General features: G+C 41.6%; 1 protein-coding gene across 3 annotated transcripts in view; it reads left to right on the forward strand.

Annotated features, from left to right (window-relative positions):
- Positions 1 to 12,304, forward strand: part of PAX3 (paired box 3) — a 97,341-nt gene that overhangs the window by 57,713 nt on the left and 27,324 nt on the right. For all 3 annotated transcript variants that reach the window (XM_035007030.1, XM_035007028.1, XM_035007029.1), the window contains exon 5: positions 8,284 to 8,489. In XM_035007030.1, the coding sequence (XP_034862921.1) occupies positions 8,284 to 8,489 (206 nt within the window). The remainder of the gene's footprint in view (positions 1 to 8,283; positions 8,490 to 12,304) is intronic.

The raw sequence follows: 12,304 nt of genomic DNA on the forward strand, positions 1-12,304 counted from the left end.
CAGGGAGCCCGATGCGGGACTCGATCCCGGGACTCCAGGATCATGACCTGAGCCGAAGGCAGTCGTTTAACCAACTGAGCCACCCAGGCGCCCGTGACTATGTTTAATATATTTCAAAACAGTTTATGCAAATGGAAAGACAATCAGAACCTGCTGAGCAGGGAGCCTAGTGCGGGACTCGACCCCGGGACTCCAGGATCACGACCCGAGCCGAAGGCAGTCGCTCAACCAACTGAGCCACCCAGGCGCCCCCACAAGCCCGTTTTTACGAAAATGTGTTCTCACTAACAATCACCACTAGCAGGGCTGTTACAAGGGCGGCCTTTTCCGTGACCACTGGTCAGGGCATGGCTGTGGGGCCAGAGCTCCGCCCGGAGTAAGGTTTCGCCGGGTGACCCCGAGAGAGCTCCAGCACCACCTGAAATCCAAAGTTATGGGACCTTAGGCTCCGGGCGGTCTTCGGGCCCCGGAGGCCGCTTGGCCAGTCCGGCCGCCGCGCTCGTCGGGCCTCATCTTAAGCAAACACCCGCGGGGCCACGCTGCGCATCTGCAGTCACTCCCGGCGCGCGCGCCGCGCACGCGGGCTTCCGGCCGCCCCCGCCGCCGCCATATTCGTAACCAATCTGTACCCTGCTCCCGGGGCGGCAGGCTCTCGGGGAGTTGTTGAGTGTCAGGGTTTATTTGTGCTGTTTTGATTAGCCCCAACCTGGCAGGAGCTTATTTTCCTTCTAATGACCCCGTGCTGTGAGAAGGCGGCTTCCGAGGGAAGGGCTTGGGTCAGAGGGGAGGGGAAGAGCCTTGCGTTTCTCCAGCGCCCCAAATGGGGCCTGGGGGCAGGAGCACGAGTGGGGAGACGGCCGGAGGCTCTTAATGAGATTTCGGGTTCGGAAAAGAGCCTTTCTGCGAGGGAGCCCAGAATGTTCTTGCCGTGGATTGTCCTACTTTTTTTTTTTTTTTTTTTTTTGGTACTTGTTAAGAATTCTTGGCTGGCACATTTGGAGAAGTTGTAGAGGCAACGGAAACGAACGACCCCGTCACCCCCAGATGGACCCCTGGTGACCGTCTCTCCTGGTTTGTCAACCCACAGAATAACAGCTCCTTAAATCCTAGCTCCGAGTTTAGGAATTCTGGGAAGTTCGCTTTAAGGCTCGACAGTGTGTTACGTCCCACACACTTTCTAGATCTCCCTTTGGATTCTGCCCTAAGCCGTCCGTTTGTTTCTTCCAGAGGTACATCTATGAAGTTTAAACACACTTAAAAAAAATAATGTCGCCGATTACTTCTCAGCTTGTGAATTAATGTGGAAGAGAAGCTTCCAGGTGCCCAAGTCTCTCAACTGGCTTGGATTAACCCCTACTGGGCATCCATTTCAACCTCCGCCCCACTCCTCCCTCCTCTGGAAAAAAAAAACCCCAAACAACAACCTAACCTCCCCCTTCTCATCCACTCCCGGCTGTCTTTGTGTCTGTTGCTCCCTGCCAGGCAGGTGTCAGAGCCCTGAATGAGGGTAAATGCCCCGTTGATGGATTCCACAGATGGAGCGTGGAAATCGGTAGAATAGGCCTCAGCCACAGGCCATTTCTTGGGATCCAACAAAAGCCTCCAAATAAGTCAACAAAAATCCCAAAGATCACAAAGGGAAAATGTCATTCGTCATTTACTCTGGGCCTGTGAGGGAATATCAGTCTTGCTTCACTCCTCCTGGCTCTCACCCGAGTAAACACGAGAGAGGTCATTCACGTCTCTCTTGGTGTAAAAGGGCCACTTCACATCGGAAAACAGTTGGCTGTCCTTACGTCCCCTTCACGTTGGATGGTAAAACCAACACAGGAGACATTCTGCAATTAGTCAAGCAGGTGTACCAAACTTCGAGTTGACCCGTTAAAGATCTTGTGGAATATACCTGCCAGATACCCTGAAACCTTCAGATCCGGGAGGAGATGATCTCAGGGAGCTCTCAGGCACGATTCCTGTTTTTATTTTATGATTATTTTTCGAATCGGCGAGACACAGCTTTAAGTACCAATGCTGACAGGTCTAGCTTGCAAAGATTAGTACCGACGGAAGGACCATCTGATTTGGTCTGGGGCTATCTTCGAGTAAATGACCGATGACTAAGGATGTCAGCCTCAGAGCCCGCAGAGAGAGATTCCCCCCCCCCCCCCCCTCCTCTGTGTCTGTAAATTGCATTGTATTATATCTGGGACAAACATAGAGTTTAAATGGTTGTCATGTTTTGATTCTTTAATTATTCAAATGAAAGGTCTTGCTGAGAAGAAAGACAGTGTGCCAAATTCATGCTTGTGAATTATTTTGTCTCTCCATTTTTTGCCTGTCTCCCATCTCTGAATTATATTGGTCTGGAAACCAATAATTATAGAATTCCACGTGACTAAATCCCTATAAAATTGAGGTAAGATCTCATGTATAATAGCGTTAACTAGGATGAAATATTTCTTCAGGCTACAGAAGAGGTCACAAGGGGTTAACGGACAAAGACATACTCTCTAATTCTGTAATTCCTTCTTTAATTAAACTTCATGGTTGGTCCACTGGTGGTAATACTTCAGCTTTCTCCTCCCAGTTTGATTTGTTTCTGAAGGAAGAATTTGTAATCCTGTGGGGTATGATTGTTGCCTATGCTGGATCTTTTTTTTTTAATTTTTATTTTTTAAACTGATGCTGTCCACTTCCCCAAGGTTCATCTTGGGAGTTAATGTGAAATCATTGGGATAACTAAAAATTTGTCTCCTAAGACCTAAAATTAGCTTGAGATAGAAAAAGAAGAAATGAACTTTCTTACAAAGCACAGAGCTGAAACACTGAGGTACCTGGGGAGAGACAATATTTTCCTGTGATCATTCTGGGGCATCTGCTGAATAACTTGTGAATTTATCCCAATGGATTTCAAGTTATTTATTCCTGCCCTTTGGTTTGAAAACAGTTTGATGTTACTTTACAACACTTGAGATCCTTTCACTAACATGTCTTTAATAGCAAAAAAGAAGGATTTAGTAAAGCTATAAAATGAGTGATCAGTTCAACTGCTTGTGATTACTAGTATGTTCTAGATGGACCCGGGGTCTTAGGACCAGGAGTTGCTGATGATTCTTAAGGGAGACTGCAAATGGTCACACTGACTGTTTTGTTTTCTTAAATAAATTCATTCAGTATCTTGGCAAACTGATTCATTTCTTAGAGCTTTATCCTTATTTAACAGCTACACTTGAATATGCAAAGAATTCAATTAGAAAATTGTTTGATTTGATGTATAATATTAATCAAACTGTTGTGTTTTCATAAATTTCATTTGATTCTAGGACGTTTTTGAAAATCTGGGGCAAATGAGAGTAATAGTTGGCAATCAGCTAAATAATTTGCATTGGAATTCCTGTTTGGATTTGCTTCTGGTACTCCTCTTCAGAAGGACTCTGTGTTATGTGTGTGTGTGTGAGAGGGAGAGAGAGAGAGAGAGAGAAAGAAACTCAGCACCTATTTAGAACATACCTGGCTAGAAGAGAGAAAGTATGTCCCCTGAAGCCCCATAGACCTGGGTCAAATCCTAGCTTCCCTAGTCGTGTGATCTGAATAATGTCTCTTGAGTCTCAGTTTCCTTTTTTTGTGCAATGGTGCATTTATTTCACAGGGTTTTTGTGTAGTTACTTTGCGAAGAGAGAGAAATCCTCATCTTGGTAAGGTTTGCTCCAGGTTCATTGGAGACATTGAGTTACATCAATGTCTAAGTCAGAGAATGGATGGTGAGGGGGTTTTGAAAATAGAGTCAAAACTTTCAAAATCTGGTAAGAATATGGATTGGGATAAAGTCTGAGAATCATGCAATTTAAAGCAATATAATTTCCACTTAGAATGGCATGTATTATATGTTAATATGGATTTAAAAATTTTTTAAAATTTAAATTCAATTAATTAACACAATTTCATATGAGTGCTATTGTGGAATTTCAAATTGGGGAGCAATATCTCTATTTAGTGAATAATAAAGCAAACTTTGTGAAGGCAAGTGTAGAATGTGACGGAGCAGCTTAAATGTAATTGAAAATCTCCCCTTCATATTAGGGATGGACAGTAGAAATAATCCAAAGAGATGATTTTACTGAATAGATTATATTTAATCTAGTTGCTCTATCCTCACAATCTATGAACTCATTTAGATAATGGTCTGGATGGTGGTGCTTGCAAGTCCAAGTTAGAGCATTAGATATTCTGTGCAGAGACAAATATAATGAGCTATCTAAAAAAAAAAAAAAGCCTTGTTTTTACTTCGGTGTAATATTAAGCAGGATGAGGTACATTGTATCTAGGGTCTAAAGTTGAATATGTAAAATAAATGGACTTCAACAAAATGATTTTTTTTTGTGCTATTGCGATGGGATGTAAGTATCAGATTTGTTTTTGGTAAGAATGGAATGATTCAAATTCATGACATTATCATGTTCTCTGTAAATCTTGTTTCTATTGAATGAAATAAAAAACAGTAGTATTTCCATCTTTAGAAATAGCTAGTATTTCCTAGCTGGTAGATTAATCTTGGGTTGCTGACTTAACGTATCTTAAAGATTTTATTTATTTATTTATTTGAAAGAGAGTGAGAGAAACAGCATGAGAGGGGATAGGGTCAGAGGGAGAAGCAGGCTCCCCGCTGAGCCGGGAGCCCGATGTGGGACTCGATCCCAGGACTCCGGGATCATGACCTGAGCCGAAGGCAGTCGCTTAACCAACTGAGCCACCCAGGCGCCCGACTTAACGTATTTTAAAGCCCACATCCTTTTGGGGTGTACAGATGGAGGAAAGTTAGAATTAACTTGTACAACTGTGGCTTCATATTGCCAAGAAGGATCAGTGGGTTCAGATAATTTTCCAGCAGAAAAATCAGGCAAGTTATTTCCTCAGTGTCTTTTGAATGTTTTATGGAGGTTTTTTGGAGGTTTTTCTAGTGAGATACAACCGTTGGATTGCTTTTGAATAAACAGTCTAGAAATACGAGTAGTGATTTGTTAGCTTGTTAATTTTGAGTGGTAAAGGCTGTCCTATTGAACTCCCAGACATTCTGAGGCTTTTTAATCATTAGCTGTTGGTGATTCTTCATCTTTTTTTTTTTTTAAATCACAATCCTCTGAAAAAATTGATAATTATTTCCCAGAAAAATTCAGGTATGCAAATGCTTGCAAAATCTTCCAAATCATTTTTTGAGGATTTACAGACTCCCAAATCTCATTTCAGTAGATGTTGGGAGACTCAGAAGGGCAGAATAGGGGCAGCAAAATCAACGTTGTTTCAAAACTTAAATTCTACCAGACATTTCCATTCTGTCAACATGTGTTTATTGAACACCTACTATGTTTCAAGGCACCCAGCAGTGAACAAGGCAGAAAAAGGCCTTGAGCTCACGAAGTTTATATTCCGGAGGATGTTGATTGTTAAGGTGAAACATGGTGGTCTTGACCCTCAGAATTAACTCTCGCTGGTACTTGTACATTTCAGGAGCCCCCTTTCTTCAGAAACTGGAGATGATTCTGATTAATTGACCTGACAGTGCATGGCACATCATATTTACTTGGGAGGATTTAATAACCTTAGAGACTCCCAGAGGAAACATGAAAATTTCCACATACTATTATCCTAATGGGATCATAGTAAGAGAAAGTGCAAGCAAAGGTTTAAGGTTCTCACAGGCAGAGGAAGCTTTTGGTCAGTCCTTAAATGCTGTTGGGTTTTTTACCTGAATTCACAGAAGACGGAAAAGTCAGGGCAACAGAAACTGGAAGCAGGGAAGGGAAACATTTTATGGCGATTTATTGTCTTAGGGGAATGAATAATCTGTTTCTTGAGAAGTATATTATTTATAATTTAAAAATATGTGTGTGGAACCATTGTTTTGATAAGTTACAGCAGGAAATATTTTATGTACTTGGGAATTTGGGGAGAGAAAATAATAATCTGGAATATTCTATAGAGGTGGTTCTCAAAGGGTCATTTAGGACCAGCAAAGTTGGTATCCACCACTCCCAAAAACAGAAACCGTGGGGGTGGGGGTGGGGCAGCAGTCTGTGTTTTAATAAGCTTTTCAGGTGGTTCTGATGCTCCCAAAGTTCAAGATCCACTGCTCTACAGTGATGCACAAATTATTGCTTTTTTAATTTGACTCACATTTATCAAACATAAACACGTGTAAGTTGTATTGGGAGCTTTTGAAGTTTATAATGCAATGCACATTTCTTAGCATGTTAATTCTCCTTTAAAATACTCCCATACCTAAAGCAAGTCTAGTTTTATTTTTTTAAGTATCCTAAAATAAGATTTATATCAAATTAGGCCAATTTATATCAAATTAGACAACGTAATTGGAACACCAAGTGTAAGGGCTAACATATAGTAGATGCACTATACATTACAGTTCCCTTTTGCTTTTATCTGCAAGCACTTGTTTTTCTTTAATTTGTCATAGAGATTATTAATTCGCTCTCTTAATTTTACAGTTCGAAGGTGAATAAATTGTAAGCGTATTAAATATTAAACAAACTTAAAATTCTGTTTATGGGTTATTTTGGATGTACACCCCTCCGGGCAGCTTATAATATAATATTCTGAAGTCGAATGGAATTTTAGATTTCTGTAGGGCAGAGTTGAGTTTGAGTTTAAGATAAAAGAGAGTGAGTGGTGTAGGAAATACTGCATTTTGACATTGCTTCTGGCACCACCTGGATTTCCCCAGGCCCTACAGCCTGAGAGTGCAAAGGAGTTACCTTGACAATGAAATTAATAATCTACAATTTTCTGGATTTCCTTCTCCATTTGCTAACAGCACATTTCAGCCCCTTCCCCAGAGGATCCCCCAGTTATCTGGGGAGTTTTCAGAGTGTATTTGGATATGCGCAGGAGTGTGGCTGCCCTGGCTCCTGAGTTCTGCTCAGAGTGGGTGCCTGAGAGCCCTCTGATGGCCCTCTGCCACTGCCCCGATGCCCAGAGCCCTGTGTCTGCTGTGCCCTCAAACCTCAGAACCTTTTATAGGTTGACAGGTGCTCAGTTACTGGAAGAACTCACGGGTGCCATATTTTATCATCCAGTGCAAATTCCTATCTAATTTCCCAGTCCCTCCTTCTCTTTCGTAGATACTCACACACTCAATATGGAAGGTCCCCTTCCCTGATGCAGGCTAACACAGACAAATTCAAACTTTGCTGGGGAGGGGCCTGCAGGGGACTGGTTTCCGGGACACGTGGCCTATGCAGTCTTCCACCCACGGCCCCATGCTCAGAAGGGCCCTGTGTTTGGTTTTTATGCTCTGTTGTGGCCATCCCCAAATTTGTAGTAATTTTTGAACACAGGGACTTGCATTTTTATTTTGCATCGTGTTCCTCAAATTAGGCAGCGGTCCTGGGTAGCTGCTCACCATTCAGCAGAGACCCAGACTCTGAACTTCGGTTTAGAGATAGTTTACTAGACACTGCCTGCTTTTTCTTGAGTCTGTTCTTGAGGTTCACATTAACAGTATCTAAACTCTCCTTAAACGTTTCTCAATATCTGGTAATAAGATACTAAATTTAAATATGATTTCTATTATAGGAGTAGAATCTATCAATTTGCAGGAATCCTATAGCATTTTACTATTATTGACTTTTTAGATACTAAGTCGATTTTGGGATTAAAAAAAAAAAATCACATCTGTTAACGGATTTCCTCCCGTCAAAGGTGGTGAAAGTTTATTTGGAACCACATTAAATCTGATTCATTTGTCAAACACAAATGGAGGACCCGTTCAGTGCTAAGCACAAGGGCCATAAAAATGGAATCATGCCTGTCCCTGTTTTCGAAGATCTCATAATGGACCTAGGGTGACAGATGCAGAGAACAATGATTTCTGCCTGGGGGGCTTGGAGACAAAGTAGGGGAAGAGATTAAATATCATTTAATAGGGGCGCCTGGGTGGCTCAGTCGTTGAGCGTCTGCCTTCAGCTCAGGTCATGATCCCAGGGTCCTGGGATCGAGTCCCACATCGGGCTCCCTGCTTGGCAGGAAGCCCGCTTCTCGCTCTCCCACTCCCCCTGCTTGTGTTCCTGCTCTCGCTGTCTCTCTCTGTCAAATAAATAAAAAAAATCTTTAAAAAAAAAAAAATAAATATCATTTAATAAATGCAATACTGCGCAGAGGGACTTGGTGTCTGTGAAGACACTGGGAATGTACTTCAGGATTTGAATCATTAAATCCTGGCCAAACTTGTGTTTTGACTCCTGTTTTATCACTGTTTTTCTCCCATGCATTTAGCCTCAGCACCCCAATCCGATGAAGGCTCTGACATTGACTCTGAACCAGATTTGCCACTAAAGAGAAAACAGCGCAGGAGCCGAACCACTTTCACAGCAGAACAGCTTGAAGAACTGGAACGAGCTTTTGAGAGGACCCACTACCCTGATATTTATACCAGGGAGGAACTGGCACAGAGGGCGAAGCTCACCGAGGCCCGAGTCCAGGTACTGACTCTAAACATCCACGCCCTGATTAAATCCGGACCAGGAAACCAAACAGTGTCTTCTCATCTAAGGCAGATTTTATTTTATTTTATTATTTTTAAAGATTTTATTTATTTATTTGAGGGAGAGAGCACGATCAGGGGGAGGAGCAGAGGGAGAGGGAGAAGCAGAGGGAGAGGGAGAAGCAGGCTTCCCGCTGAGCAGGGAGCCCCATGCGGGACTCGATCCCAGGACACTGGGATCATGACCTGAGTCGAAGGCAGACGCTTAACCCACTGAGCCACCCAGGCGCCCCTAAGGCAGATTTTAAACCCAGAGAATAAGTATGTTAGGAATGGTACCTCACTGTGAATTGTAGCCCTTTAGTGGCATAAAGTTCCCACCACGTTCTCTCTAGTGCCTTTTCTTTGTCTTTTGCCCTGTCCTGATGGCACTACTCTGACCTCTTTTTAATTTTTATTTATATTTGCCTGATCACTCCCATTGAATGTCTTTTGTTTTAGGTATGTCTATTGTATCCAGCAGTATTTTAGTTTGCTAACCAGTCAGACAATTTTTTTTTTCTCACTTAAGAGGTGGGTAAGTCGAATTAAATTTATCAGTGTGATCAATATGTTTGGCTCCTTTTCTGTCATGTTGTTGGATATAAGTATTTTATGTGGATAGATTTTAAAATGATCTATTTGTTTTCTTTGCATTCTTAGGGTTTTTTTTGTTGTTATTTACGAAAATGTGCTTTCTTATTTTAGCCTTTGGTTATCATAATTAGGAGAATATGATTATATCAGATATAACACCCAGAAGTGTGTCAGTTCCTGTTGTTCACTCCCCATTTCAGGAATCCTTGTTACATACCAGGCACTATATGGACTTCAGGGGTGGTACACAGATAATAGCAAATAAATTGTGAGTGGTCTCCTTGGACCAAGCACTGTTCTAAGTGCTTTACATGAATTAACCCATTAACTCGTCATTAAAACTGTAGGTTGGTACTATTATTATCCCCAATTTATTTGTCAGACTATTGAAGTAACTACCCAAAGTCCTAAAACTAGTCAATGATAGACGTAGCTGGATTCTATATACTTGCTCTTGATGGCCTTTCAATTATGAGGATGGGCAAAGGTGTATAAAGAAAAATTCCTTCTAAAGGTGTTGTAGTCCTGAAGCATTTCAAGTAACTATATTATTTTAGGAATAGTTTGAATTATCTTCCGAACTTTTAGAAGTAGTCTGAACTCTCTGGAAAGACTACTTTGGTATAATAGGTTTCTATTGATTGATAGAATAACGTTTTCCGTATTAATAAAGATAGTAAAACACTGTTTGAAGGCTTAAAAATGTATTAGGGTATCCTGAAACTCCTTAAGTTACCTTATCATCGTCAGAGTGAGGCTGGAGACTCAGCAGTGAACCAGTCAGTTGATATGGTCTCTAGATTGATCATTGCTTTCTCATATGCAGCTGATTACCTCTCTTATTCTAGGTTTTTACAGAAATAGCCTCTTCCAGGGTACAGAGCCTAGTCAGAGTGATTGTCTTATTCAACTTGACTTGCCATATATCATCATAGTGCTAAGAAAGTGAAGGAATGCTAAGATGGATTAAGACAAGTCTCCCAAGGAGCTACAGTCTAATATGGTTAATGAGGTAAACACAAATAATTAAAAAACAAACAGATATGATAAGTACCATAAGAGAGAAAGTGCAGTGGGAGTTGAGAAGAGGAAAGAATGAGATCTTGCTGGGTAACAAAAGAGGCTCACGAAGAAGGCAGATTTAGGATGAACTTTTGAAGCTAAATAGAAATTCTCTGGACAGGGAGGGTGGGGAGAGTACATTAGTAAGAGAGACTAATGTGGGCAAAAGCACAGAGAGTTGGATGCACATGAGTTACATACCTGGTGATCTTTCATTTTTGCTCATGTCAAAGGAACAGGGAATAGTTCAGTTTGCTTGGAGGGTAGGAAGAGGTAGGGTGGCGGGGAGGAATATGGTTGGAAATCTAGGCTGAGGACATCCTGTGGAGGGCTTGGGTTTCAGGCAAGGGCTCTCACAGTTGATGTGATGGGCAGTGGGCATGAATGGGTCAGGGGCCATGGGAATGGAAAGGAAAGGACCGTGGCAAAAAGTATTTGGAGGTGGAAGCAGGAGATGGGTAGGAGGGTGAGTGAAGAGTCATAGATGCGTGGAGGCTTACAGTGCAGATGTTCTACAGCTGGAACTACTATCTATCTGTTACATTGGGTACAGTGTTCCTCTCCAGAAATGACTACCGCTAACTACAAATCATGATAATTTACATACATACATTGTATGATATAATACTATAGGTAGTGTATGTATCATGATATTATCTATAACAATGTTACAAATATTGTATATATCAAATCTAATTGCTTTTATTACAGTTCTGTGATTACCTGGTTTAAATCTGGAGTCAGACCTGTTCACATCTCCATTCTTCCAGCAAACCTTTATGGAGTGCCCACTGCATTTGAGGATTTGACCCCTATATTTCCTGTCTGGCCAACCTCACATCCCGAGTCAGTCCTTTAGACAGATAGAAGATCAGCTCTGCACTCAGAGTCACAAACATTGATTTTAAAGAAATCAAACAAAGAGTGTGATGGAAAACTGGAAGTGTTCCGTGTTGTTGTCTGTCATTCCTGCCTTTGCCAAAAACAAGGATGGAGGGCAGCCTAAATCTCAAACCCATGCAGCTTGTGCAGTGCCCAGCATTCACATCTGGCCCAATGAATGTCAGAGGAGAATAAGAAAGGCCCATTAACTTGCAGAGGACATGGGATCAAACCAATAAAGCGTGGTTCATATTTTTCTATACAGTGACCTCCTCTCCAAAGCAGGGCCCTCATTAACCTAACAGCTGTCCTAATGTGGCTTTAACCCGGTGACTCTTTACATTCCTTATGGCTTCATTAGTTCCCTTGAGACACATCATGTCTTGCACCATAGCTATGATCTACGGCCTAACAAATTCCCTACAACACCCGGCATATGGATCTTTTACTTAACACAGCAGGAAAAAGAAGGGAGTAGTTAATCACTGATTAAAATGCCAGAACAAAATCCTTTAGTTTTTAGAAGGATCTGGGAAAGCAGTAGCAACGTCAGCTCCCTTTGAGTGATAGCCAGAAAGTGTGAGTTAGTTAAATTTGTGGCACCTGGGAAAACCAAACACCCAATGAAAAAAACCCCTCAAACAAGTCTTCATGCTTTTTTTTTTTCCCCCGAGTAAAATATTTCTAAAGTCTTCTGGATAGAGATGACACTAAAGCTATAAAAACTTAGGCCTTTGTCAGTATTTAATAAAAATTTGTTTAGCCCGTAGCTCTGTTGTGTTTCTCACAGCCAAATCTGAGGACACAATCTGAGAATTATTGTACACCAAAGACTAATTTGCCTAATTCACCTCCTGGGTATTATTATGCAAATAATGGCAAGCATCAACGTTTAGTGGGGAAGAACACAAATATTTATGATGTGCAAAAGTTTTATTAAATATTCCATCTAAGAACTCCACCAAACAGGGAAGTAGCACTCTTTTACCACCAGGATAATGGAAGACAGCAAAGGAAGCTATTTGAGGAAACAGCATTTAAGTAGGAATCAGAAGATGTGGGTTTTGGTCTCAGCTTGCCTACTCTGTTCTGCTGAGGAAGTCACTTAATTCAATGCTGTAATCCTGCTGGCTTCAGATTTTTTTTTTCTTTTAATTTTAAAATATGGGGTAGGTTAGATCAGATGATCTCAGTCTAGGTCCACAGATGACCAGGATAATCATGGATGGACTT

The sequence above is a fragment of the Mirounga leonina genome, unplaced genomic scaffold, assembly GCF_011800145.1.
Source record: "Mirounga leonina isolate KUSES-001 unplaced genomic scaffold, KU_Mleo_1.0 Mir_151, whole genome shotgun sequence".
Classification (NCBI taxonomy): Eukaryota; Metazoa; Chordata; class Mammalia; order Carnivora; family Phocidae; genus Mirounga; species Mirounga leonina.